Genomic DNA, 24853 nt, shown 5'->3' with positions numbered 1-24853 from the left:
AATCATGAGGTAATTTTCATTTTGGGATGAACTCTCACTTTAAAAATGTCAACACTTCAATTAGAAAACTCAAAACTAGACCAGTCGCAGTTGTTGGGCAACTAGTTTCCTAGTAAGTGATGTGTAAAATATTGCCTGTTGCTTATGTTTGCAGGTTTGTGTTAGATTTACTTTTGGCCTTGTTTAATGTATATTTATTTCTGTTAATTAGTGATACCAGGGAGATGTGTGGTGTAAATTAAGACTAGATGCAAACAGAAATCAGCTCAGGCCTCACTCTCTTCCTGCTGCACATCCTGTGTGGACTGCTAATATTTAACAAGAGTTTTAAATTATGTCTCTATCTGATCATTAACATTCTCGTCTAAACATTTGAGGAAGAAAATTCATTATAACAACAACCTAATTAAACTTCATGCTCTTTTTTTATACTTCGAATTACGAAGATTAAACAGAATTAAATATCAACATACAATGAATACATGCAAAAAAAAACAAACAAAAAAAACCTTTACATTTTTTAGCCTTTCTGTTTATAGAAGCATCAGATGTGACATTATAAGCCGGTGGATTGACATTATTTCATGCTGGATGTTTGTTCACACCCTCCAGGAGAATCAAATGTTTGCGGAGTAAATACTGCGAGTCTCAAATGACAAAGCACACTGTGTAAAGGGATCCTTCACACACACACAAAAAAAAATTGTCTTTAATTATTCACCCTCATGTCGGTCCAAACCCCCAAGACCTTCGTTCATCTTCGGAAAACACAAAATAAGATATTTTTGATGAAATCCGAGAGCTTTCTGACCCTGCATAGACCGCAATAGAACGGAAACGTTCCCAGAAAGGTAGTAAGGATATTGTTAAAATATTCCATGTGACAAAAGTTAAAATTGTTATAACGGTCCAAGATGAATGAAGGTCGTACAGGTTTTGGATGACATGCTGGTAATAAGCATGGCAAATAGAGCTGTGAAATTAATCAAAATAGTTTCGATTTTGGCCTCCAACGATTATGGAAATACAGTAATCGAGATATAACTTATTACGCCCCAATCTGCTCCCTTTCCAGCAGCGCGCTTTCATTCCTCCATAAAAGTCAGATGTCATGAGCAAATCAGTAAATTCATGTAAAGGACGTGCTTGATTTATCAAAGTTTAGTATATTTATTAATGTTTATGAAAGCCTGATAGAACTTTTGTTCATGCACTCAGAGACGGAGCAGAACACAGAACTTTTAGTAAGGTGCGTGCCTAAACAATCAAATTCTTCTTTATTCACAAACTAGGGCCGCACCATTAATACAATTTCTAATCACAATTACAATTCAGGATGCCACAAATCGTTCGAAGTCCAGATTTTCATCCTTATTTTTTACTTTTTTTATAATTTAAAGAAAACAATACAATACTAGTCAGAGTGTTTTCATCGTTTTATTTTCATATAAAAATATGGCATGCAGGTGCATCAAACAATGGTATAAACATCAATGTAAACTGTGATCATCGTAATTAATAAATCGCAGTGACAATTTCAAGGGAATAATCGACAATACTGATTTTTGTCATAATTGTGCAGCCCTAACATTAACCCTCATCGGTTTTGTAATAAGTGAACCTAAACGGTTAAGAATAAAAATACATGCGTAACAGTAAATTGCATCCATGTAGCTCTTAAAGTGGCAGCAGGTTAATAATCCTGCTGCTGACTATGTGCTTAATATTAATCAAAAAAAGACAAATCACTTTTATAGCTTAAATAAGAATCAAATGACATTTAATTCTCACAGTGAAGACTAAGCTGTTTTAATTTACATTAAATTATTCAATTTCTGTAGAAGGCTGTTAACTGAATAGCCTAGGCTATACTTAAGACTTGCATAAAGCACTGTTTGTTTCATTTGTATCTTTTACATCTTTTGTTTCATTTGTATCTTTGGTTTTTTACTAATATTATTTAACCTAGTATTCTGCTGCACTATAGAGAATTGTGAAATTTCGCTGGTCTCTAGCTAGATTTCATGGCAACCTTATTTACAGAAAACTATTTGATATAGACTATATCATTATGTTTAAATAAATCACTCGTATATAGGGTTGAAAATCGTTAGAAATTTTCCGGTTCCGATTCTGGTTCCATTAAAATCATTAAACAATTATTAAGAAACAGTGGTAAGGAAAAATGCACAATACTTAACTACTCAATGCTCAATACTGTTTATTACTTACTGTCAACTTAATTTAAAGGTTGGCAATGTCAAAAAGCAACATACAGTATATTACAGTGTACAGATCTTCATAAGTAGGGTTGGGTATTGTTTGAAATTTTCTGGTTCGGCTTCCTGTTTCATTTAAATGAACTATGTTTTTTACTATTTTACCTTCACTGAATGTAGCGTTGCTAGAAGGTAGTAAGTAATGTTGAGTAATGCTAGTCCATCAATCAGCATGTGTTTCAAAGTTTATGTTTTTGGCCAAATAGTCCCTTGAGGGCTGAGACACTTGTTAATTTCCCTTAATTAATGAAATATAAACGGTTAAACTTAAACCTGTATACACTCTCCATAAAGTCCCTATTTTACAAATAATAATGCAGTCAGGAGATGGTGTGATGTAATGAGTGGTTTCCACATTTTTAAACATTTAAAATGCTAACCGTGATGACCTGACACTGATCTTAGTTTGAACAGCTGAGAACAAGCCCAGGCAGAAAGCATCCCCGGCACAGCACAGGACAGCTGTTCACGGCCCGCTGTAAATATCAGGCGTGTACATCTCGATTTCCATTGAGCTGAAGGCTTGATAAGGGTCACAATGTTACTAAAAATGGCATCCAAATCCAATCAAAGACACAGGAAACTGTTTTGGCTTCAGCTTGTGTTGGTGTCAGCTAAGTGTAATAACAGTAATAATTGCAATTTATTTTATTTAGACTATAAGTCTATGATGATTCACAAATGACCTCGAACACCATACACAGCCTTTCCTTTAGATTGCAGGTTTGAGCGCAGAAAAATCCAGTTTATGAATTCAATTCATTAATTTTCTTTTGCAGGTTGTTGTAGAAAAGCAAGTTATGCTCAGAGTCCAGAGCCTCGATCATAACATTATAACAATCACCTTCCTTAGAGACCTGCACGATCGCGGGGCTCATCGCAGTACAGTGCGCCGCAGGACAACACTTGATGGGTGTGTAGAGACACGTGTGTGTGTGTGTGTGTGCAGGATGGGGGAGAATAATTAGGGTGTGCTCACACTAGGCAGTTTTAACAATGCAGGAGCACGTTTGACCCCCAAAGCCTGGTTCGTTTGACTAGTGTGATCTCTGTTTAGCACTCCCTGGCTCGGTTGGAAGAGGTGGGCAAGAGAGCGGTTCAGTCATCTATAGATCAGTGAGTGTGAGAGCGAACCACACTGGAATGAAGATCTCCTGATACGTGCTGCAAGATTGCGTGAATATTTCTGAGGGGCAAAAGCGATAGATCTGTCAAGCAATGTATTGTGAGAGGGACATGTGTTAATGCATCCCATATAACTCAAAATAATAAACCACAAAGTTAACAAAACAATTCACTCCACTGTGTTGAGCAAGAGCGCTTCTCTGCTGTCTTCCCGTGCTATCGGAACCTAACTATTTCCTATTTAATAAAGTTATGATTACGAGCTCATTGCATTCTTTTCTGTTAAAAATTACAGTGGTTTGTTAATGTTGATGCTTAGCTTAAATAATTTGATTGGGAGCATCTCCTCCTGTGGCCCATGATTTTTCTGTATGTGTATTCAGAGTGAGCAACAGACTTCCATAATAATACTGCATTAATGCACAATAATTGTCGGCGTTAATTAATGAATGCGTTAAATGTGATAACGTGTTAACTTGCCCACCCCTAATATATAATATGAATTATATATAGGCATATATATACACATATATATATATATATATATCAACACTGCGCTTGGTAAAATCTGCAACCATCACAGCGGAGAAAAAAAACAGCAGAAAAACAACCTGTAATGTCACTGAACAGCCAGAGAAACAACCCACAAACTGTGACGAACATTTGAAAAATAACCTGCAACTGAGGAATAACCAGCAACGGTGATGAACCGCCACAGAAATAACTTGCAACATTGATGAACAGAGAAATAACCTGCAACGGTGATGAACCGCCAGAGAAATAACCTGCAACGTTGATGAACCGCCAGAGAAATAACCTGCAACGGTAATGAACCGCCAGAGAAATAACCTGCAACGGTAATGAACCGCCAGAGAAATAACCTGCAACGGTAATGAACCGCCAGAGAAACAACCTGCAACGCTGATGAACCGCCAGAGAAATAACCTGCAACGGTAATGAACCGCCAGAGAAATAACCTGCAACGGTAATGAACCGCCAGAGAAATAACCTGCAACTGAAAAACAACCTGCAACTGTGCTGAACCGCCAGAGAAATAACCTGCAACTGTGCTGAACCGCCAGAGAAATAACCTGCAACGGTAATGAACCGCCAGAGAAATAACCTGCAACGGTGATGAACCGCCAGAGAAATAACCTGCAACGGTGATGAACCACCAGAGAAATAACCTGCAACGGTGATGAACCGCCAGAGAAATAACCTGCAACTGTGATGAACCGCCAGAGAAAAACCCTCTAACGGTGATGAACCACCAGAGAAATAACCTGCAACGGTAATGAACCGCCAGAGAAATAACCTGCAACTGAAAAACAACCTGCAACCGTGATGAACCGCCAGAGAAATAAACTGCAACGGTGATGAACAGCCAGAGAAATAACCTGCAATTGAGAAATAACCTGCAACCGTGATGAACCACCAGAGAAATAACCTTAATCTGTGATGACCTGACATAAATAATTTGTAATGGCGAGGAACAGCTAGGGATGAACATCCAGTAAAATAACCTGCAATGTAATGAAGAGCTGAAAAATGCATAATAATAGTAAGAAACATCTTTTGATTACCCCTGCAATGTGATGAACGGTCAGATAAAAAGACCCACCATTAACATGCCCTGTCTGAACAATCCAATACAACAGATCACAGAACCAACGCCAAACTTATTATCAACACAAGTAAAGGGAAACCAAGTTCTGCCAGTTAAAGCATTAGTTCACTTCCAGAATATAAAATTCCTGATAATGTACTCAGCTCCATGTCATCCAAGATGTTTGTATCTTTCGTCCTTAAGTCACAATGAAATTAAGGTTTTTGAGGAAAACATTCCAGAATGGACTTCATTGGTGGCCAACCGACTGAATGTCCAAATTGGACATTTCACAAACAGCTTCAACGGCTCTACATGATCACGGCCGAGAAATAAAGGGCTTATCTACCATTGAAGTCCATTATATGGAGAAAAATCCTGGAACATTTTCCTCAAAAACCCTTCATTTCTCAATATTTGTACATGAACATCCAGGATGACGTTGGGGCAGGTAAGTTATCAGAATTTTTTTTTTTTTTGGAAGTGAACAACAAATGTTCAACAAAAGAAAAAAAAGTGTTGCTCATGTAATCAGTAATCAAGAACGAGGATGGCTCGCATTACACTAACAATGGCAATATAGGACACTTCATAAGCATTATTACACAAGGACCTCACACAATGGTCATATCGCTTCCATGTTTGTGTTCAGAAGTTGGTGCTGTTCCACAATGGCCAATCTTTGACAAACTCATCTTAGTGCTCACATATCACATATTTGTTTAGAGAACCCTCTACAAACGAACAGTGCACAACCAGTCAGTCAAGTCAAACCACAAAAGCATCCAGTCTCTGAAACAGAAATTCAATAAACAAGACAGCCTCGTCCATACCCTGGATAACTATAAGGACAGCACAGAGCAGTGCATGTGACGTCACGGAGGGTGCTGACTCAGACCGCACACTTGGGCGGATGGTGAGCTCCAAGTAGGCAACTCATTAGGGATTGAGACACAGCTATAAACAGGAAGCACCTTTTTTCACTTTATTAATCGTGATGCTTATCAAAACTACGTGTATAGGCCTTTTCTTGTCAAACTGCTTCTGGTTTTTAAATATATATATATATATATATATATGCCTTACTCATCTATATGATCTTTAACTTATGAATGTCGCGCAAATGCACAAAGACGCTGCAGATCCAGATGTGTGTTACTGTAACACACTATGCAAGTTAGACTGATGATCACGCAACGCACTCACGGACTACACATTAAATTCATACTCGGTCTCGTTTTCTTACGTCTTTTCGGTCCTGCAGGCACTCGAGCACGGCCAGGTTGTTGGTCCAGGAGTGTTTGGGGCAGATCCGGCTCACGTCCTCCCGACAGGCCGCCTCCTCCGCGAGCTTCCAGCCGCCGCTGCGCCGCGCCGAGGCCCCATCCAGCGCCGACGCTTTCCCCTCTACCGCTGCATTCTTGCCTCTTTCGGAATTATCCGCGTCTTTTTCTTTTTCCGAATTGAATCCATGAGCAGAACCAACCCAGCCGCAGATGAACATGAACAGCAGCAGTCGCTGCACACGTCTACACGCCGCCATCTTCGCCGAGAGAAGTTACGAATCCTACTACGGACAAGAGACGCTCATTAATATTATTGAGTACGCGCTGACGTCGCTTGTCGGTTTTGCTATTAATATTCATGAGTTAAATCCGCCATCGTAGTAGGATTCGTCAGTTCTCGGATTAAGTAGTACTGAATTTGGGGTTCACGAACGGCACAGCATCGAAGATACTTAAAGATAGTTTTATTTATTTCACATTTATTAGATGAAAGGAAGATAAGGGAATTATCCTGGAACAGGGAGTTAAGAAATGGGCGGGGCTTAGAGGTCCAGACAATGATGGGAAGAAGTATTATAATGTTTTAACTGTATATTCTCAAAGAACTGTTTATTGGTGACTTTATTCAGGTAAAATTATGATCCAGAACGCTGCCGAAGTAACACATAATACGGTTTTATCACCTGGTTTCTGTAACTTTTCTTTGCGATGTCAAGAAAGGACCAATCACAATCGTTTGGGTGTCATTTTTCATCGGCATTATTTTTGTGTTCGGTTTAAATTTTTTGTCAGACAATATTCCAGGATATAACATTTAAATTGTTCTATCTTTTCTTTTTCATTCGTATCTTCAAAAAAAAAAAAAAAAAAACAATAAATAAAAAATGCGCTCTCTGCAGGAAGACCAGTACGTGTTCTTTTATATTTAAATATGACGCAACCTCAGAATTATGTATAATGTTTTAATACACTATCCCACGTAAATTTCCTTATAAAATACACATACCTTATAAAAATGCTGTTTTCTCAAAATGATTTCTTAAAACGTTAACTCTGTTTTAATTACCAATAACATATTAAGCCATGGCCCAAAATTTGCACACAAGCTTTACTGCTGGACCACTGCAGGGGAACATTTTTTACATTTATGACACCCAAGAAATAACCTGATTTGGCTCAAATCCCTAACATCAACTTTATTAATGTCTTTATATTTTTTCCTATTTTTTATTGTTACTCCTATAATATGTTTTTTAAGGATGTCACAAATGGTGTCAATGTAGGCATTTATTGTTTTATTAAGAAATTAAAAACAAAACTGAAAAAAAAACACTTACATATATACAATGAAAACAGTGAACGATGATCACAGAGACATTAATAAAGCCTTGATTTTAAGGTCAGAAAACAATCTCTTTATAAAAAACACAACATAAAATATAGATATTCAGATTTAAAATGAGCAAAAGCGCACAGTGAACAGACAATCGTCTCACACAGCGTCCCAGACCACCAGAGGACACATATTTGGTTTATGAGGAAAAGCTTCTTCAGATTTCAGAGTCTCACTCCCATTTATAGACCTTCAGCATCTTCTCGGTCAGAGTGGCCAGAAAACTGCTCTGGTTGACCCCAAACGGACAGATGTCCAACACGGGGAGATCTGCAGGCATCTTCTGGAGCAGGGCACCAGTGCCGGCGTCCCAGACCTGCAGACAGAGCGGAGGATGTGCGACCAGTCACCAAACGAAACAAGATACTGAATGAGAAAACACAAAGAAGAGCGTTTCTCACCATGGTGGAGTTGGTGGCCTCGTCTCCAGCACACACGAGCGTGGCTCTGTCTCCGGCCGGACTCTTGAACACGGCGTTCTTGGTGAGAAGCTTGCAGGAAGATCCAGCGGTGAAGGTCTGGACTGGAGAGCAGGAGCAGACGGACGGCTGTCTGGTGTCTGTCTGAGGCGTCCGGCTGAGCTCCATTAACACACAACGCAGTGACGGGTTTGAGCGACCTGGACCAAACAACACAGACATTACACGTCGATGCTATTACAAAGGAACCAAGACATTCAATCAAAAGTTTGAGTTTGATGAAACTTTACGAGGTCAAGTCAATAAATGAATGACTGAAATGAAACATGCATGTTATGGATCTTACTTTGAACGATTCATCCATGCATTTAGAAAACAGATTGGCAAATTTTTCTTCATGTTGACTTAAAATCTGATATTTGAAGCTAATAATATCTGTATTAGACAACATTAGCATTTTTCTAATCAAATTAAATTTCTTATTTTTTTTGGTACAGGGTCAATGACAAAATAAGAGTCAAAAATGTCTAAATTGCATTTGATGTGTTTTTTAAATAAATCATAAAAAAAACACACTTAAATCTAATAATATCAAAGCTTATATTGCTATAGGTCAATATTAGCATTTTTATTTGATAGTTTAACCCCTTTATTGATGGTTTTAACCAAGACAAAAAATAAATAAAATAAAATCAACACCGGTTTCGATATGCTTCACCAAATCTAAAGCAACCCTCTACGGACACCTTGGCAATTGAATCGTCATTAGCTAGTATATTTCTTAGTTTACTCGCCAGACTGATATATATATATATGTATATAGAATCACACACGAGCACCTAAAGGATTATTAGGAACACCATACTAATACTGTGTTTGACCCCCTTTCGCCTTCCGAACTGCCTTAATTCTATGTGGCATTGATTCAACAAGGTGCTGAAAGCATTCTTTAGAAATGTTGGCCCATATTGATAGGATAGCATCTTGCAGTTGATGGAGATTTGTGGGATGCACATCCAGGGCACGAAGCTCCCGTTCCACCACATCTCAAAGATGCTCTCTTGCAGGGATCAGCAACCTTTTCGGCATGACGTGCCATTTTTTATTTTTATGGTTAACCACTGTGCCAACACAGCCCCCCCCCCCCCCCCCCCACACACCCCCCGATATAATTCTGTATTTAAACGGTACATACACAATTTTTTATTATACGATAAAAAAACAAAACGTTTTTTTAACGTTTAATCAACGTTAATGCACTGCTTTAATTGATGAACGTGCACACACAGACACACACAACACACACCACTCGCACACAGAGATCTGAGATCGTGCTGTGCAAAAAGTAGCATTCAGAAGCTCATAAACCTATGAGTGTTGTCACGCTACTTTTATTAATCGATACTGAATCGCTACATTATATTTCTCAACAACAAAGGGGCAAAATCGCTTCATTGTCGGCAGAGAGAGAGCAAGTTATGCAAGTTATGCAAGTCCATGCAAGTTAATTCTCACACTTTAATAGTATTTGTAGCTCCTAACAGGCTGTGTGACTATGAGAAGTTATTACATCAAACTGTACGTCATTATACAGTTTTCCTTATTGCTTGCGTGCCAGCGATTATCCCTCTGTGTGCCACTGTTGGCACGCGTGCCGTAGGTTGCCAACCCCTGCTCTATTGGGTTGAGATCTGGTGACTGTGGGGGCCATTTTAGTACAGTGAACTCATTGTCATGTTCAAGAAACCAATTTGAAATGATTCGAGCTTTGTGACATGGTGCATTATCCTGCTGGAAGTAACCATCAGAGGATGGGTACATGGTGGTCATAAAGGGATGGACATGGTCAGAAACAATGCTCAGGTAGGCCGTGGCATTTAAACGATGCCCAATTGGCACTAAGGGGCCTAAAGTGTGCCAAGAAAACATCCCCCGCACCATTACACCACCACCAGCAGCCTGCACAGTGGTAACAAGGCATGATGGATCCATGTTCTCAATCTGTTTACGCCAAATTCTGACTCCTGACATTCTGACATTATAATTATGATGAACAGCCTGTTTGACTTTAAATGCAGTTTTCAATAAATTGCCTACTCTCTATTTTTTGTCTCTTGATCCAGTTTTTTCTTTTGGCATTTTGAAGCAGCACTTACAACCCGGTTATGATCCACTAGTGCAAAATGTGTAAAACTTGCGATGCATCCCATGGTCTTAAGATTTTGTTCAGGAGTGTATATATATATATATATACACACACATATATATATATATATATATATATATATATATATTACATAAAATAAATGTTTGTAAAATGGCAGTGTTTTTTAAATATGTAAAAGTACACAATTAACATTAGTCAGTCAAGCATTATAATAACATTATAATAATAAAGTATTATTTAATAATAGAACTTTAGTCATTGGAAATAAACTTGATAACCATGTTTGAAGATTATAACTAGACTGTTGGTAGTGCTTTTTCGTTCATTCAGTGTTTCTGTAAAGAAAAAAAACCTACCAAAAATACTGATAGGATAATAATGATATGAATTCTCTTAATAAGAACTATAAAACGCACTAAGGATTACTAAGTATTAATGAGCTGCTGGATTCATGAATATTAATCAGGTTTTGTGCATTCGCTCAAAGTGATTTGCGAAATCAAAACAGTGACAATAATAGGTGAGCGCCAGGCAATGAAACTGCCGTTTTTCCGTTTGCATGAATTCAAAAGGAATGCCGGTATTTTGATATCGTTTACATGTAGCGTACCAAGTCTTTCTATCTTTCTCTGTGCCTGTGTGTGAGAGAGAAAGTGACGGCGAGTTGTGCACCTTCACACTAGAGTTTACGCTGCGTCAAATTAGGTGCATTGCACATCAATTCATATGAACTGAAAAATATCACAGATCGCATGACGAGTGAAACTGAAGCGCTCATTCAATGTTCAACATGTGAAAATATATTATGTGCTAAACTTATAATTAGCCTCCAACTCACACACTGGTGAGTAAATTCTGAGAATTTATTAGCCATTGGCTAATATTAAACATCATTTAGTCGCCCAGAGTGAAGATTTAGTTGCATATGCAAGTGAAATACTCGCAATGTAGAGGGTTGCTAAAGAAACTTGTAATTTTTGGCTAAACTGTTCCGAAGTTATGAGCAAAAAAAAGAGGGGGTTTTCTTATCGTTTGACCACTAGGTGGCGCCGTGCTGAAACGGAGCAGGAAACCTCAGGTCATGGCTGTCCTAACACACACCAAGTTTGGTTTTAATTCACTAAAGCGTTGCTGAGATATAGCCTCGTGTCCATTTTGGCGTGCTCTTCGTCAAATTAGTTTGCGCATTATTCAAGATACTTCTTGTTTTTTGTCATGGTCTGAAGATTACCTGGTTAAATTTCAGCAAAAACCAGACCAGTGGTCTAGACGGAGTCTGAAAAACAAAAACGTATGGCTGTTCGCAAGTTATTAGCATAAATGGGTCTACAATTTTGAGCTGTTGGTGGCGCTAGAGGGTTTGCGTTAAGAGTCTCCAAATTTGCGGTGATAGTAGTTGAGACGGTCCTCTACCTGTGGCCAAATTTCGTAACTTTTTCCGCAAGCAGTTCTATGGACTGCCATAGACTCAAGAGCAGAACAACAACTACCTTCAGTGCTTGGCCCCTTAATAATAATGAGAAAACTAACGGACACAATTGGTGCCTTGCACATTAGAGCTGGCCCGTGAGTGGGTTGGACATGTACCTGGTCTGTACGTGACGAGGCAGTGTCTGCTGTCCGGCTCCACCTGTATGTCTGTGCAGCTGCCAGACTCTAGAGGCAGGATGTGGGGCGTGTATGTGGTTCCCTCCACGTGCTCCCAAAAACATCCACCCTCCAGCGAGCCAGCGATCAGGCCGCCACACGGGAACATGCTGGAGGCAGCGCGCGGGATGTAGGACAGAGACACCACTGGACAGCTACAATGAAGAAGCAAGACAATATTATCAACAAACCAGTTTGTATGGGACACAGTCCAGCAATATTTACAGCATGCTACAGTTTGACCAAAGCTGAAACAGCTGAAAGTGACCTGGAGCGCAGCGGGGCCAGCTCCTGAACGTGAGTGCTAGTGTCCCGCGTGTCGTACACCAGCACAGAGCCGCCGGCCAGACCGGCGTAAATGTAGTTGTTGTTATCATGGCACCAGCAACAGCTCCACACAGGTCTGCCCGTGTTGTAGGCCTGAACCACCGTGTTCGTCATCAGGCTGCGGAGAAAACGTCACATGACGCAACTCAAAAGAGTCTCAAGATGCTGTATTCAGAAGCTGATCGAAACTAGCAATGGTTTTTGGTGCATAAAAAAAGTCACCTGGGATTCGTCTTCAACTAAAAATAGTCTGTACATTCACAAAACATTCTGAGTAATAGAATCAGAATCTTCAGAAGAAGAATCATATTCCAGTCTGGTTTGAATGTAACCCAATAATGCAGAGTTGTCCAGACAGGCTGCATGCAAAAACACATACAGCATGAGCAATGTGGTCTGATTCACTAACAGATGATTCTTATGAACTGCTGCTTTTTAGTGAAAAAAATATCCATTGACTAGAGTTGTCCGATTACGTTTTTTATCAAATTATTAAAAAAGGCAAGTTACTGGTTTGAATCAGTTTGTCCTGTATAATTTACAGCATTAAAGCGAGAGAACAGACATCAGCTGATTCATTTGATTATATCTCACGATCAGAATGAAACCCAATCAAACAAAGAGCGTCTGAATCAGAATCAAATCAGGAAATCAATCTGGATTCTGATAATCAATGAGATACTATTATAGTTCTATAAGCATTATGAATTGGATTTTGTTTTGTATATTTTCTCATTTTGAGTCAAATATTAATCATTTTGTTATAATAATAATAATAATGTTTATTGCGGTCCTTTGCACATAACTACATTAAGTTTATTTTGTAAGAACAGAACCTAAAAATCTTTATGTATTTAACTGTAAGTACCGATTAATCGGCATAAATGATATATCTGTCAGTGTGATTCCAGTCCTGTGTTTTATGTGTTGTGTGATTATAGCAGGTGTTACTTATATATTACAACAGAGCATGTAGATGAAACACAGAAGTATGACCCAGGAGGACAGCATCGGTCTCTCACCTGGTGAGTTTGAGTGTGTTGTCGAGGGCTGCAGACAGCAGAAGACTGTCCTGGAGTCGGCTGAAGGCCAGACCTCGGATCTGTTTGGAGTGGATGGGAACATACTGACTCGGTTTGAGAGTCGCAGTGCTGATCTTCTTCACACCGAAGCCTGAGGGAGCAACAATCCATGGCCATATAAACAATGAGAGGGAAAATAATCAACGCATACAAGCTCAAACTCTACCTACTACCTCTACCCTACCTGGCACCAAGGTTGCTTGTGGAGAAGGCTGAGACGCCAGCAGACAGCCGAGAGGCTCACAGTAGGACAGAACCCTACTGCCCCCCGTCTGAGACACCAGCACAGCCTTAGAGAAGACGTAGTGTCCCCCGCTGGACGAGTCCTGCCTCTGGGACGACGAGAGAGACGCTCCCTGAGAGGAGCCGAACGCCGCCTGAGCTTTCCACCTCCTCAACTCCTGCAGAAGAAACACAGATCAGGACTGAATACAGCAGCAGTGACGCTTTCCTTCCACTGGTCACATGAGCAAAGCTCTTCGTGTGTGGCTCTCGCTTGTGGTCATTAAACTGGATAATTTATTCAGCCACTTCCTTTATAGAGAAATCTTGACTTTCACCATTGACTTTCACTGTATGAAACTTTTTTTTTTTCTTCTATCTAAAGGAATATTTTCATTTGGGGATGAAATATCCCCTTTAAGGGAATGATTTAAAAATGCTTAAAAAAAAATGTTTTAAACATTTACCAAAATTGTGATATAACCATTTTTCATTCTGCTTTCCAAAGACTGGTCAAAAACATTATTTCTTATTTAAACAATAATTATTCTACTGAAATCTTACATTTTTAACAGTATGGAAACACACAAATCAACATAAAACCTAAAAAAATTATATTTTCTGTAAAAAATGTGGAACTATATATATATATATATATATATATATATATATATATATATATATACATATATATATATAATTTTTTGGTTAAACAAATGCTGTATTTCCTGGAATATACAGGAAGTCAAGTTTTGCTGACGTATAAATCAAAGATACATATGTAATATAATTAAATGATAAGCATACATAACATTTGCAAAGTATATAAATTTGAATTTGTGCTGAACAAAAGAGGTTTGTGATCCCAAGTTTATTTTTATAGTACATTTCCCAAATGCCGGAAGCCTTAGTTTCGCTTTAATAAAACGCTTTAGGTTTGGTGCTTATAATAAATGTTGCTGGTAGGTTTATCACAATCATATTTTGGGGGGCCTTGACTTGAAAACATTTGAAAGCCCTGCTCCAGATAACTAGCAGCAAGACACATGAGACGTGAAAGAAAGAAGAGCGCCGAGTTTCTCCTGAGAAAGACGCACACCTCGAGCTCTTTGCGCAGTCGCACATTTTCATCGGCCATGAGCTGCATCTGCTGACGACACTGAGCTACCTCCAGCTGCTCCATCCTCCGTGAGCCCTGCTCCAGCTCCAGACGACTGCACAATCAAACCATCAGCTCAGACATATACTGCACATGCATTCAAACAAACCTGCACAACCGTAACTATGAGAACTCAAACAAGCACCTCTTCAGTCGCACTTCCTCCGTGTTGTCCAGCGCTTTCAGTTTCCGTGCATACAGAAATATGATATGACCACGCTTGGCTGGTTTATTGCACTGAGACGACACAAAATCATTTTACTGACAGACGGCATCACAGACATTCTCAAAAAAACAGCAAACAGAAACATGGATGTCCTTAAGTATTTATTAGATTATCTTATACTATTTATTATATTTTAATATTTAACATCTATTAATAGTTTTTAAACAATAAAGTAAAAACCAACATTAATGTACAATAAATCTAAAAAGAATAAAGTTCCACACTGTTCATTCAGTGAAACGGTGAACCCCACCTGTGGACATTTACTTCCTCCTCCCGTCAGCCAGCGGGAGATACAGATGAAGCCGAACAGGTGACCGCAGCGGAGAGCGGCCAAGCGGTGGTCACCTGCCGTAGTCCAGGGCTCAAAACAGATGGAGCAGGTGTCTCCCTCGCCCTCGTCTGCTACAGCCTCTCCAGCGGGACTCGCTGCAGCCGCCACAGGATCCTCCGACTCAGAGACAGATGACAATTCACAATCCACTCTACGACAATGAGGTTACACATTTCCAACCAAAACAACATATTCTGTCACCTTAACAGCCAATCAGAGTTCTGATGATTTCACATCATTTAGTATCAACACAACAGCTGAAGACAAATGATCAACATAAAAGCATCAGTCACCTCAGACTCTTGTTCTGGCTCTTCTGGTCGAGCGGCTGCTCTGGACGCTTCGGCCTCTGTAGAAACACTGGAGCCTGAGTTACACAAAAACACACGGCTTACAGCAGCGAATATATGTGGTTGAAGAGTAAATCAATCAATGAAAGTACCAGATTTCATCATCAATTAGTTGAGTTTGACCTTCCATTTTTATTGCGCATTTTGCATTGACTAAACTTAGAGAATTTAGAATGCTATTATCTGCTTATCCACAGTTTAAAATAAAATAAATAAAAGTGTCTTTTTTATAGACGGGTGTAAATAGAATTCTAGCCAGTACCGATAAAATGTATTAGTTTTGTTTTTGTTGACATTAGAATTTATTTGATATTAGATTTGGTATTAGATATCTGAATTTATTTTAATATTAGAATTTATTTAGATGAATTAAATGAATTACACCTAAAACATCATAATATTATAATGCATGAAAATGTACAATCAGCTTGAAATCTGCTAAAGATTCCACTTTGAAAGTGTTATAAAATTATTGGTGCTTATAAAAATAACTGTTATATCCAATATAGATTATTACGGTAAATTAAAACAATATGTAATACCATAAATTATATATTGTGCATCTCCTGTGTTATATATTTATAGAATCTAAATTTATCTAAATTTTTAGATTATGTAAATGACAGTAACACTTTATTTTAAGGTGTCCTTGTTACACGTTACATATACTTAATTTTATAATAACATTTAATTATGCATAAATATATGCAGGTAGATAAAAGATGAACCCTAATCCAAAGCATAAAATAAGTGTAATAAATGTAGTTAATTAATATTACTCAGTACTTAAATGTATGATTACACTGTAACAAAGACACCTTAAAATAAAGTGTAACCTAAATTACTTAAATTATCGAAAATAATACCATAAAACTCTAACAGTCACCTGTCATGTAGAACTTCTAACAGACTAAAATTAAATTACATTTATGCATTTAACAGATGCTTTTATCCAAAGCGACTTACAGTACATTCAGGCTAACATTATTTACCTAACATGTGCTCCCTGGGAGTCGAACCCACAACCTTGCGCTGCTAAAGCAATGCTCTACCACTTGAGCCACGGGAACAGACTGAGTGTGACTAAAATATACGTCAGGGCTAAAACGGGATGAAATGAGCTGTGGACCTGTAGCGCTGGACTCATCAGACGTGGGCACATTCACAGCAGCAGCGGTGTGTCTGGAACTGGGTTCAGGATCCAGTGCCGGTGGGTTTACGTGAGGAACTGAATGCGGTGCGTCCTGGGAGCCGCTCAGCCGCACTGCCAGATTCTCCACGATGAGCTCCCGGAGTCTGCGGATTCTCTCTTCACGCGGGGAGAACTGCGTCCGTGAACTTGAAGAGAGGAAGGAATCAGAAAGATCAAGTCACACAATGACTCCATACTGCTGTTGCAGGAAACATTTGTGAACCCATTGTATTTACATTTGACTCTAATGAGTTCATTTATGAAATCCAAAGAAATTCCTGCAACCATATTTGGGGAAAAACAGCATCAGTTTGCTGGTCCAGCTGTTGCGTTCTCTTACCCAGTTATACGTCTCCTCCTGACCACATGAAGGCCTGATGGTCTGGGTCGATCAGATGGGCTTTGAACCTGCATGGGAACATCCTCTTCTTCTGTGCTGCTTTCAGAGTCAGAGACTACAATCACACCGGCTTCACTGGATGCTGGAGCTACTTCCACCTCCATATCCTCCATCCTCACATATGATCTGCAGGAGACACCACAAGCAAGAATTAAGGGCTGAAACAGGGTTATTACCCTTAAATAAAACTCAAATTACTAAAATACTAAAACTGAAAGGATACTGAAAATTCTGTCATGATTTACTCACCTGTATTGGTTGAAAAAAATTAAAAAAAACTAGGGCTTTGAAATCAGTGGCTACCATTAACTGTTTGGTTATCAAAATTATTAAAAATCTCAATGGAAGAGATAGTTTGGAAAAACCTGAAGGTGATTCCGTAGAAACAACAAAATTACAATATAAAAATATATAAAAAAAAATAATAATAAAAACATTCATAATATTAATAAAAACTGAAATATGATACTAAAATAACACTGGTCTGACACACTTCTATCAGCCTCAATTTCACATCATCCCGCATTCAGATTAGTAACGCAACTTATTTACGCAACACTATTATCTGTTGAATTTATTTTTAAATTCACAGCGACTAAAAGCTTTATGTGTGGACCCCACAGGCGTATTCATACAGTAATGCAATTAGACATGTGCCGTTATTCGGTAATGCAATAGATCACGGTAATGAATATGCACGGTATAGTTATCGTGGGCACTTCTAAATACTGTGAATAATTATATATTACAAATCATTCCGAATTTGGGATGCATTTTAAGAATAATTTCCCCATCAACTGGTAAAAATGCACAACACAGCTGTATGCTGCTTGAAAGATAAGTGTGTGCTCTGATGTAAACAAGCACGCATGAGAAGCACATGGAGGAACACGTGAGAGACGCGCTGAATGAAAGCACATTCACTCTCTGACAGCAGATGGCGCTAAACTGCAGGAAATACAGCCATTACTCTGGAAAACCCATAAATAAAGCAGCTGCTACTTTCTAAAACATATTTAAATAATTTTCATCAATAATGTTCATCACAGCGCCAAATACTTAATATTTAGACTTAATAGGTTATTTATTTTCAAACTTTTTTTTTTTCATTTTAATCTGAGCTACAACTTGCCCTAGATATTGTTTGTAAGTGTTTTGATTCTTACATTAAGGCTTCATTAGTTAACATTAGTTAATTCATTAGTTAACATAAACTGCCAATGAAAAATTCTTCTGAACATTCATTTACCTTAGGTATTGCAATATTTAATAACATGTTGTTCAAATCTAAAGTTGCAACTGCATTATTTAACATGAACTAAGACTTGTATTTTGTAAACAAGATTAATAAATTCTGTAGCAAATGTAGCTATTGCTCATTGTGAATGTTATGGGTTAACTAAAGAGATCTTATGGTAAAGTGATACCTATGGGTCTTTATAGTTCTTTTGCAATTTAATCTGTGTAAAACTTTTAACTTTATATATTTTTCTGTATTGATTTATCATATTTAAAGGTTCAATTATTTCTGTTATAAGAAAAAAGTAATTTGACCTGTTATACTGTATTATGACCACTTTTTTAAACTAAATTTCAATACCGTGGTAATACCTTATACCACGATAAAAGCATTAGCAATTAATCGCAACAGGAAAATTTGCATTAATTACCTTTAACCTCTTCATCGCATGTCACTATATAAAAAAAGAGGGTTTGTGGCCCATTTGTCAAAGGGCCTGGGACCTCATCCCAAATCCCACACATAGGGCCCTGCATGTGTAGCATTAAACCATATTTTGAAATTAATCCTTTGTCCTTGCTGCCTTTCTACTTTCATAAACAGAATAGAGTAGAGTGGGTCATCCGGGTATCTGACACATACTATTCCCCAGGTTTAGGACGCACTTCTCATCGGAGTACGGTTAGTATGCGAAGTACCCTGATTGCAATACGTCCTGCTAGATCGCTTGTTAAACTCTCAAACATCAAATCACATTACATCAATACATATCGGGATGATCTTAAAGTCAGCGTTAAATAGTTATTTAATAGACTAGTTTTATTGATTTCGCTAACAAAGTAAGCACAGACACTCTGATCATAAACATGCTGCTAATGTCGCTAACTAATGTTACAACACACCAATAACATACAAAACACTGACAATATTTACCGAGCAGAGCGATCGGTTTGCTTGCTGGATTTCTTGGTCCGGTCAACAAAAACTAGATTTTCCAGTTTATAAATTGGTCATGGTGGGATTTCAAATGATTACCAGAAAAAAGCTTGTTAATTATCGATAGAATTTGTGCAGGATCTAGCGCTGCAGCTGCAAACACAACCGCCAACGCGAAGGACCGCCCACTGCGTGCATTTTGCTCTTTGATTGGACGACAGCTTTCAGCGAGTGACCGACTCTGAGTCGTTTCCGGGAATCGGTTCTTTTGAACAGTTAATTTCAAAGAACACACAGAGGCCGTTTGCGTGAACTGTTTAGACTACTAATCTAGCAACCATCCTGTTAATTAATTTCCTTAAAGTATGGCATTAGACGATTTCTTGTATAATTTATAGAATAACGTGACAGATAATTTATTTTATATGAAAAATGAACATGGGAAAAATTATTTTGAAAATGAACAGGAACAGGAAGTTTGGAAAATGAAACTCACACCAGTTTGCTGCAAATAATAATCTAAAATCAACTAAGCCTTACAAATTATATTTTTATGAGAACAATTTCAAATAGCGACGTGAAACGAATCCCCCCGAATGTAATTACGTTAATAAGCAAACAGATACAAATGAGAAGTCAGATGAGAAAGGAAATCTAATGCCCAGATACAATGATTAAAAAAGAATAATAATAATAAGTCATTAATGTTTTGCATTGCTTTATATTGTACAGGTTATTATTACTGAATTTATTACAATTAATAATTAATCAAAATAATAGCCTACTTAGGCTATAATGTAAATTTGGATCTTAAATGCAAGTTGTTATTAAAATTATTATTTCTTATCAAAATGACTAATTTCTCGCCACATATAATAATAAAAACAATGCAATTCATATTGCTCTGCATTAAAGTATATAAATTCTCAATCACTTTTTTTTTCATATGTTTGAAAGAGGCACAGAAAATTGCTATCGTCATCCAGATACTTCTCCAAGAGTCATGTCATGTGATTGGAAATGTCCTATAGACGTATTGCAGATGAGTAAACACTCTAAGAAATACATTTTGCAGATGTAATGCAGGCGTCAAATAGATGTCTCTGTGATGTACGTGTGCTATCAGGGAAGACACTTTTTTTAATTTGATCATACTTAGCTATAATTAATCTTAAATTACAATGAATATTTCAACGCCTTTTGTTATTAAGGGTTACTGGGATGCTTCAGTTATGTAGGACTTTCTAGAAGACAGCAAAGGATGCTTTTGCCATCAGATAAAACAATACTTCCTCTTGTGGAGATGAAGGGGTTAACATTAACATTAACAATGACATACAGAAACCCCCATGCAGGAACTGCTTTGTTCTCCCTCAATCTTATCATTTGTGGAAGGCAGGAATGAGGATGATCAAAGACGGATCCAGTCCCCAAGATCACAGTCCTTTATTCTTGAGACCTATGTGTGAATGACCTCAGACTGACCAAACTGGTTTTGTCTTGTGGGTCAAGCTACACATCTCTTTATGCATTCTCACTAAATGGACACAATATCAATTAAACCTTCTTCATATCTATTTAGAGAGTGCTGTTTGTGATACAACAATGCAGGCAACCTTATCTATTAAGGTATATACTGTATATATGAATGCATGGGTCAATGATCAGCGTTAACCACTAATGATTGTCTTCATATTTTCAGAACAATATGTAGGTTAATCTGGAATTGATTTGGAAAGTAAATTGTGTATAGGAAAAACAGACCTCATGCCAGAAAGGGGTCATACCATAACCACCTCTGACAGCATCGGCCAATCAGAACGCTGGATCTGAAAGGCGCCAACTAATCCCTCCGTTACAATTCAAAGACATAGATTATACATTATACCAAGACCAAACAGCACATTTTTTTCTTCTGTTTCACCATTGTGTGACCAGTGCAAGGTCACGGTGGATACAACTGCTCACGCTTTTTGGTTTTTCCCCTTCACTGTCAGGACAATTTTTGACAAGCATATTGGATTGGTACTCTAAGGCCTATAATAGGCCTCTTTTTCTGGACACAGAGCTTGCTATAATATGACCTCATATTTAACAATATTTCCCAAAATTGTGACTTTATTTCTCACAGTGTGACTTTCTCACAATTTTAAACGTTATTGGTTTTAATGAAATCAGGATTTCATAAATGTAAAAGCTTATTATTATTTTATTAAAGGAACAAGGAGGTTTCACACAGAAAAGTGACAGTAGAATGTCTATAAAGAGCTCATGATTTACTCTGACACAATCACAGCTTCAGTCAGCAGGTGGCGTTGTGATTCAATTTCTGCTAGAAAGATGCAGATTTTTAATGATATGCATTATTCTTTTAATGATCCATTTTCTTCCTTTAAATAAGTCATAGTTGTATAATCCTTTTTACTTCATGCCAACCCACAAAATTGGAAAATCCCTTTTTAATTCAGAATTTAAAAATTGTAGAAGAGGTGTTTTCAAGTCATTGTATGCATGAATTGCATTTATTATTATTATTATTTTTAATACATCCGAATAAAATCACTCCAGACCTAGAGGCTGTGTAATGGATTTGTGGAGAAGACTTCGGTAGCTCTGCTCTGAAGATGCGCTATAGCTTGCTTTGTCTGCAGATTCAGTTCAGCGCCTGTATTCTCATAATATTCTCAGATAAACATGGTCTCTACGCTAGGCATCGCTGTTTGGTTTAGGACCTGGCTAAGACATCAAAAGTGCATTTGAACCTATTAAAATGTCATTGGGAAAGATTCAGATGTTGATTTAGATCGGTGACACAAACTTGTCCTCCACACCATATCCAGAGCGTGATGTGTTACACTGTGAATAATAAACAGATCGTAAGCAGAGCTGTATTGTGTATAACTGAGTGTCTGCTTACAACATGTCTTACAATAAAAAGTGCTCAGGCAATAGCAAAAGGTACAGAGTAGCTGTGGTGCACACAATGGCTGCTTTAGAAATATATTTCCCTGCTATTTAGGCCAAAAACAGCATGTGAAAACAGTAGTCTGCATTCATTGTGTTCATAGGCGAAAAGTCCTCAGATAACCTACTATGTCTGGCAAGATGATAAGTGCACATCTAATGGACACTTTTCTATCCCATGAGGCCACTGGAGGGGATTTGTGAATGGCAGTGAATGCTACCTTTGCTATGTAACTTGTGGTGTGATTAGCCAAGGCCTGTGTCTGAAATATCCCAAAATGTATGTAGTAGTGCACTATTTAAAGTGGACAACCATTAGTAGTGGTGTCTATAACCATAGTGGACATTATCTAGTGCACTAATTAAATTCCACAATGCACCTATGATTAGTTAATTTTCTAAACAATAGATTTTTTTGCTTGTAGCTTAGCCTAGCTCAGATTTGAACTTTCCACTTTGTGTTTTGATTGATAGTGGATCGGTTTTGAAACAGAGCCCATGTCTAAGAATGGAGTTCTAGTGACTGACATGGTTACGCTGTGGGCAGTATGTGCTCTCTTCTGTATATTCAGTGAAAAGGCCTATAGTATGCGAGTACACCATGTCCTATTTCTTTAATGAATACTTGGCACAATGGTGTCTTCATTAGCAGCAATTAGCTGTGACCTGCAGTCATGAGTAATGGGCCGAGGCTGATGTTACATGACATGCTGTACATGAAAGAGCTGGATATTCATACAGGTAACAAGCGCTGATATTGTTGACAACGTATCTGTGATTATAATGAACTGTATCTCTACAAGATCCTATCATTTGGGGTGTTTGCTAAGGTGGTTGTTCTCTATTACCATAGAGTAAGAGATTCCGACAAAGCTCTAACCCCAGACAGTGAACATGTCCATAAATATAACTTGTGTAAAATATGTCCCTAATGATCTTTCAATGGCTTGGCAAGGTAGTTTCAGGTTGTAAAATATGTAGAGCAACTCCTCAGAAACGTAAAGATATTGAATCACCTCTGTAGTGAATGGGTGCCGTCAGAATCAGAGTCCAAACAGCTGATACAAACATCACAATAATCCACAAGTAATCCACATCATCAATCAATGTATTTTGAAGAGAAAAGCTGTGTTTGTAATAATCTAGTTCATCAGTTAAATGTTTTAAACCTTAAACCATAGCTTCTTGTCAAAATCCATAATAAGACTTCCTCCTGTTGTCTCTCACATCAATATCCACCCACAACTTTTAGCAAATTGTATTTTTTTTGTATGAACTATTCCTTTAATTAATGCATTAATACATTCAATTTTTTTATTTATTTAAAACTATGTTCACTTTTGAAAAAATATAATACTTAAAATAAAACCATTTAAAACCAGCATTAATATTAAGAGTACATTTGTGAGAACTTTGCTCTATTTTCTTTTTCTTTTATTGTGGAGACTCTTGATGACCTCACCGGGAGCCAGGTGGTGGATAGGAAGGGTTTAATAACAAGCACATTAAAATCAGCCAAAAAAGAAAGTAATTTGAGAGGCAGACCAAGTTAATACATTTTGAAAAAGATTATGAAGACTAACAAGTTTTTTTTTTTTTTTTTTGGAATAACATACACTAATTAATCGTGCAAAATAAGACAAGTAACATATACTGAGAAATTGAGTCCATTTTTATTTAGAAAAAATGATGGCTAACCATTACTTATTGTGAGTAAAATTAAAAATGAAACCCTGACTGTTTATGATGGAATGAACACTTGTCTCTGTGTGAGTAAGATGCGCAGCAGACCTATCACAGAAGTAATATGGTGTTGCTAAGAGACATGACAAATGCAGCTGGCCGGCTCGTCATCGTCCTGTTCTTCTGCTCTGCTGTTAATTAACACCTGGAGTCTCTTCGGATGAATCAGTTCTGCTGGAGCTCTGCGGTTGCCAGGTGCCCGAAGAAGCGTTTGCTGAAGGAGATTAAAGGCACCATTTCCTTAGTGCCCATTTACACCCTTTTACATGATTATGTCTCTGTGTGATCTGAAACACACTGAGAAATTAATAAGTTAGTCCATTTCATTGTGTTGTGATAAATATAAGAGCACAGTCTGCCTACGCAAGATTCAACGCCATGTTGTTACGGTGTAGTGGTTGGATGTTCTGGGTCATTTTTAACACGTTTCTATTTGGTTGTAAAGGTGTAGTGGTTGGTTGCTAGGGCATCACTAAGGGGTTGCTAGGGTGCTTATCAGCGCTTTTGCTATGATGTGGCTGTTATAAGTCATTTTTAGCATGTGACTGTTGTTGCAGATGTTTTTGGTTGTTGTAATAAGATTTTGTGGGAGCTTGCTAGGATGCTGATATGCAGTTGCAAGAGATTCTGAATGTTTTTTAGAGATGTGCTGCACTGTATGCAGTTATATGCCACATTGCTATATCTTTAGAAAAGATAATCAATCTTTAGCTGCATATTGAACTGTCCACAGTCTGGGTGATTATTATTGATCTG

General features: G+C 37.9%; 2 protein-coding genes across 4 annotated transcripts in view; both read right to left on the bottom strand.

Moving 5' to 3' along the window:
* glg1a (golgi glycoprotein 1a) overlaps positions 1-6590 on the bottom strand; it is a 29408-nt gene extending 22818 nt beyond the window's left edge. Inside the window, exon 1 of one of the 2 annotated variants that reach the window (XM_059546228.1) lies at positions 6257-6590. In XM_059546228.1, coding sequence (XP_059402211.1) covers positions 6257-6553 — 297 coding nt within the window. In that variant the 5' untranslated portion in view covers positions 6554-6590. The remainder of the gene's footprint in view (positions 1-6256) is intronic. The other variant, XM_059546229.1, reaches the window with a different exon arrangement.
* A 978-nt stretch (positions 6591-7568) lies between these two features.
* On the bottom strand, positions 7569-19597 carry rfwd3 (ring finger and WD repeat domain 3). Of its 2 annotated transcripts, none has more exons than XM_059546183.1 (13): positions 19388-19597; positions 17155-17340; positions 16752-16960; positions 15566-15621; positions 15192-15392; positions 14858-14949; positions 14653-14767; positions 13516-13732; positions 13272-13422; positions 12191-12367; positions 11863-12077; positions 8091-8308; positions 7569-8005 (listed from the first exon to the last, which is right to left on the bottom strand). In XM_059546183.1, exons 2-13 carry the CDS (start codon positions 17325-17327, stop codon positions 7862-7864), a joined length of 1968 nt encoding a protein of 655 aa, XP_059402166.1. In that variant the 5' UTR covers positions 17328-17340; positions 19388-19597; the 3' UTR covers positions 7569-7861. The 2 variants fall into 2 exon arrangements, with proteins under 2 accessions (XP_059402166.1, XP_059402165.1); XM_059546182.1 differs by having other exon boundaries at positions 15566-15639; positions 19388-19596.
* Between the last annotated feature and the right edge of the window lie 5256 nt (positions 19598-24853).

The sequence above is a fragment of the Carassius carassius genome, chromosome 50 (genome assembly GCF_963082965.1).
Source record: "Carassius carassius chromosome 50, fCarCar2.1, whole genome shotgun sequence".
NCBI lineage: Eukaryota > Metazoa > Chordata > Actinopteri > Cypriniformes > Cyprinidae > Carassius > Carassius carassius.
Note: the sequence above shows the minus strand (reverse complement) of the source record. Positions and strands in the feature narration are given on the sequence as shown.

Bases quoted from the DNA above. Each gene is read 5' to 3' on its own strand.
- rfwd3 (XM_059546182.1), bottom strand. From the start codon at position 17,327: ATGGAGGATATGGAGGTGGAAGTAGCTCCAGCATCCAGTGAAGCCGGT. The intron at 14,950-15,191 runs GTGGGGTTCACC...GTGTCGTCTCAG, and splicing joins GAGGAAGTAAATGTCCACAG to TGCAATAAACCAGCCAAGCG. The intron at 13,733-14,652 runs GTGTGCGTCTTT...TTTCTTCTGCAG, and splicing joins GACTGCGCAAAGAGCTCGAG to GAGTTGAGGAGGTGGAAAGC.